This window comes from Lipotes vexillifer, unplaced genomic scaffold (assembly GCF_000442215.2).
Source record: "Lipotes vexillifer unplaced genomic scaffold, Lipotes_vexillifer_v1.1 scaffold8, whole genome shotgun sequence".
Taxonomy (NCBI): Eukaryota; Metazoa; Chordata; class Mammalia; order Artiodactyla; family Lipotidae; genus Lipotes; species Lipotes vexillifer.
In genome coordinates this window covers 5,616,189-5,620,595 of record NW_006781519.1, presented here as the reverse complement: position 1 = coordinate 5,620,595, position 4,407 = coordinate 5,616,189, and the positions used below count along the sequence as shown (strand labels likewise).

The following is a 4,407-nucleotide window of genomic DNA, read 5'->3' as shown; positions in this document are numbered from 1 at the left end:
AGCAATGACAGTTCTGTCTACTACCTGCTGAAGTGGGGCATAGTCCTGCCTAAATTTGGGGGAAAGGATAGTGAATTAAAAATATTTAAGTTCCAAGTCCTGGATCTGAGTCTTATATAATTAAGATCTCAACCCCTTGGTCTGCCACTTTAGTGGAATAGACCCAGTTAGAGGTAAGAGAAGTAACAAATGGAACTTTAGTAGACAGAATAGATCTCATATCCTTAGGAATTCAGGGGAATAAGTCTGAAATCCAGTCTGGAAATGGCACTTCAGAGAGACTTGTAGTGAGTTGTTTTCAAACCATTCCCTGTAAGGGGAAAACCCACCAAGGTAATCCTGAAGACCCAGAAATAGGAAGCTGTCTATATATATATCCAGCAGTTAGAATAATTGAAAGAATCAGTATATGAATAGGCCCATTGTAAAAAGGTATGTTCTATGGTGTTATGAGGAAAGCCCAGGAATATAAGAATAGATAGAAATAAAGCTCTTATTTTTCCTTAAGATCTCCCAGTGGGTGAGATGCCCACTTCCTGAGGTCTGTTCAGCTGCTGTCAGCAGGCTCAGTTGGTCGGTCTCAGATAATCTTTTTACTCTAGTGTGATATAGCCACAGTTTAACTCCAATCAGCTTTAAGGAAGTGTGAGTAATAAGAAGGATGTTGTATGGTCTCTACCATTTTTCCTCCAGCTGTTGCTCAGTTTCTTGTTCTTTCCAAACTTTCACCAGCACCTGGTATCCTGCTTTGAACGGATGCAAGGGAGCTTCCAGGTGAGGGGGAGACCTGTGGGACACAAACTTATGCATAGCAATTAACAGTTGATTAACTTGTTGTACATACTGTTTATTTTATTTATTTATTTTACTTCCTGTGTTAGAAATATTTCTCTTCTTTGTTTACTCTTAGGAGAAAAGTATGGTCTCCTGTATATAATTTCATAAGGGCTCAATCCTAGCTCATTTCTAGGGGCCACCATATACGAAGGAGAGCAATTGGTAAAAACCTTTTTCCATTTTAGATGTTTCTTGACATAGGTTGGTGAGAGTTTTCTTCAGCCTGTGATTCATCTTCTCAGCCTTTTCCTTCGAGTGAAGTTCCCATTTTATACCTAAAGTTTTATTTTACTGTTAGTGCTATTTCTATAATGAAAGCATATCCATTTTTGTTCTGAATAGTAGAGGGAAGACCATACCTAGTAATAATGTCCTTAAGAAGGGCTTTTGTCACTTCTGATGCTTTTTCCGTCCTGGCTGGGAAGGCCCCTTCTCAACCTTGATCCCGGTGTAACTCTCATAAATCTTAGGAAAAATCTCGTTGGAGCAGGTGGGGGAATTTTTAAATCCTTTTGCCATCTCGAGTCTGACATAGCTCAGAAAATTCAAGTGTACAACAATACAGGAATGCGTCTGAAATCACATCCACAGTGGTCACCTAGTTTTACCATAATTACTCCTTTTTGACTTTTAAATGCATTCCCCTCTTTACTGTCAAAGCAGATGTACAATGCATGTCTGAAAGACCACAAAACAGGCCGTTTTTTAAAGTTAAACCATCTATAGGCCAGAGTGACTTCCCTGTACCTCAGTACAAGCAGATTTTTTTTTTTTTCATTTCCACTTTTGATTGCAAGTCTTTCAATAGAAGACATCAATGATCAAAATAGCTGTCCCTTGGTGCTGGGGTGATTCAGCTGTTTGCCCCAGGTGTAGATCATGTCCCTTGGTGCTAGGCCTTCTTTGTGTTTGCCTTGTCAATCCACTTTGCAGGCAAACTGATCAGGTATAATGAACAAGCTCAGAGGTATGTTAATGAGGATATGCTTTATAAGTGATACATTTTATCATTTATACCCAATTGTCACCTGAGCATTGTAATCGTGTTTTTAGCAATAGACCTAAAACAAGCAGTGATATATCATGAGTAATTACTCTCTGATAACTCCTCTAGGAAATTTTCCTTTCCTCCTAAACATCAGGGCAAAATTGTGGCTAATACAATGACTTTCATAAATACACACTTCAATTAACAGAACTAGAATTTCATATCTATTGAAACATAATCCTTTTTTAAAAAATTACCCTTATCTTCATAATCCAAGAGTCTCCAATTTCTTAAGGGCCAGGCAGAGAGAAAAGAAAGATATTTCAATTTTACCTACAGAAGTGTAATTTACCCAGTTGCTCTAAGTCATAAGTAGCTTGAGGGAAAGGGCTTCCCTATGTCTAGAAAACCATAAAGGTTATTTACCAGTTCACTCAGTAACTAATCCTTTTGTTAACATTTTATGAATTTATCAGATTCTCCATTAAGATTTTTAAAATTTCTTACCTAGTTCAGCGGAATGATGTGAAATGTATCAGAGACCTATATTTGTCAAAAGGATCCTTTGCATAAATCTTGAAGATAAAATACTTTTGAAAAAGCATCAGAGTACACCAATAGCTATCTGTAAATGACAGAAAGACTTAAGAGGGCATGGTTAAACATCCGATTACAGTGTAATTGGTAAAGAAACTTGGTTACAATAGCTGGGATTACATTTAATTTAACTGATTATATTTAATTTAACATACCAAATAATCCTAGTTAAATATTTCTCTCTGAGATGACTCAGGGGCCCTCTGAAGCATCTCAAAGTTAGCTGGAGGTCAAAAGAATTTTTAGAAACTGCCAAACAATACTTACTTATTTAACCAAAGAGAAAATATTTCAACGGCAAATAAAGATCACTTAAAGGCAAAGGAACTTAACAAACTTATCAAAAGCAACATTCCAAGAAAAGTTTGGAGGGAGAAACCAAATCTAATCTGTTCCTAGTCCACTCCCAACAAAATCCATTTGCCCAACTAAATTTCCTTTTCATCAGACCTTATACAACTTTCTGTATCCATATTATTTTGGCCCTCTCTTTTCCATTCAAAAGCAACCAACTCTAGGGCAAAAAATCACTGATTTTTTTTTCCCTTAAGAAAACACAGTGCCATTCCTCATAACTTCTTTTGTTCAAAACACACATCCTACTTTCCTTAAGCATCCATGAATTGTCTTCTACACTGGGACTCTGCAGATTGATAAACATAAAAGCCAATAATTTCTAAAGACATGTGCTGTCTTATAGAGAATATCTCAGAGTGGCACCAAATTCTTTTAGTTTCCTAAATGCCTTTAGTATCTCTGCAAAGGGAAGCCAATACTCAGTAATTAATATTTCAATATACTTTTTATTTTGAAATGACCTACCTATTCAATTAACTTCCATCATTTAACTTAACTTTAAATTTTTAAGTTACTGAGTATCTGAAGGGATTATTCTTAAGTAGACATTCCTAAAATAATCATTCCTAAAGAGTTTACCTAAAAGCTCTTATCTCATTTGCACTACTTAACATTGTTCACTCTAAAGACATGTCTATATTAATCAAACCAACAAGCTTAAGCCACCTTCAATAGCAAATATAAATTCAGTACTGAATATTTTCCCGATCATGTGCTCCTAAAATTTATCTTAGCCAATTTTCTAGATATTTAGATTTAATTTGTAAGTGCTTCCTTTTGATCCAGTTAAATAGAGCTCATTTACAAGTTAAGTTTTACATAAAGCCAGAACGAGAAATCTGTTTTTCTACTTGAGTTTAAAAAGGCCTTCTTTCCTTACCTTTATCTTCAGTCTCAGGAACTAGAGATGGTCTAGATAAGATAAGTGTTCTGGAGGGCCCAGGTACAGCAGGAGAGAAATAACAACTCCTTTTCATGGGATAATAGCTGAAAATCTCTCAGTTTTGTAAAAAATACCCAAGGGAGGAGAGTTACAAGATGGAACAGAGCTCTGGTCACCCATAACAATGTTATTCCAAAACAGAAAATCCCAACCAATATTCTGCCACAGGTGAAGCCTGACACAATAGGTATGGGTACCCTGGTTTGGTCACATGTGAACCCTGTTATTTGTCTCAACTGGTCAATGCAAGTACTGACACACATACATACAAACAACAAAACATTGTCCCACAAATGAAAGACCAGACAAGGTATAGCTTGAAGATTTCATTTCCATTCCCAGTCAGAGGACTCAAAGTGGCTTGCAATGAGCTGGTAGAATTTTCCCACTCTGTGCAAGCTAGAGTGGCTCACCCCAAAACAATACACACAAAAAACAACCACAAATGACAGATAGGCTATGGCCTCACAGACAGAAAATCAGAGGTATAGTCTAAAAATTTCACTTCCACTCCCAGACAGAGACTTTCCAACATATTGGCTCAGTTCTTGAAAGGGAACAAACCCAGATTTGGCTCTCAGGGAACACAGAGTGTTTAGTTCAGATGGAGCAGAGAGAATTCCCAGGCTTTCTATTCCTGTGACAATGTAATTCTACCTGAAGATAATAATCTAGGCTACCATAC

General features: G+C 36.7%; 1 protein-coding gene across 1 annotated transcript in view; it reads right to left on the bottom strand.

The window, feature by feature from the left end:
* Window positions 1-1,356, bottom strand: part of LOC103079493 (survival motor neuron protein-like) — a 52,578-nt gene extending 51,222 nt beyond the window's left edge. Inside the window, 3 exon segments of the mRNA XM_082930996.1 lie at window positions 25-49; window positions 680-787; window positions 1,232-1,356. Coding sequence (XP_082787122.1) covers window positions 25-49; window positions 680-787; window positions 1,232-1,356 — 258 coding nt within the window.
* Between the last annotated feature and the right edge of the window lie 3,051 nt (window positions 1,357-4,407).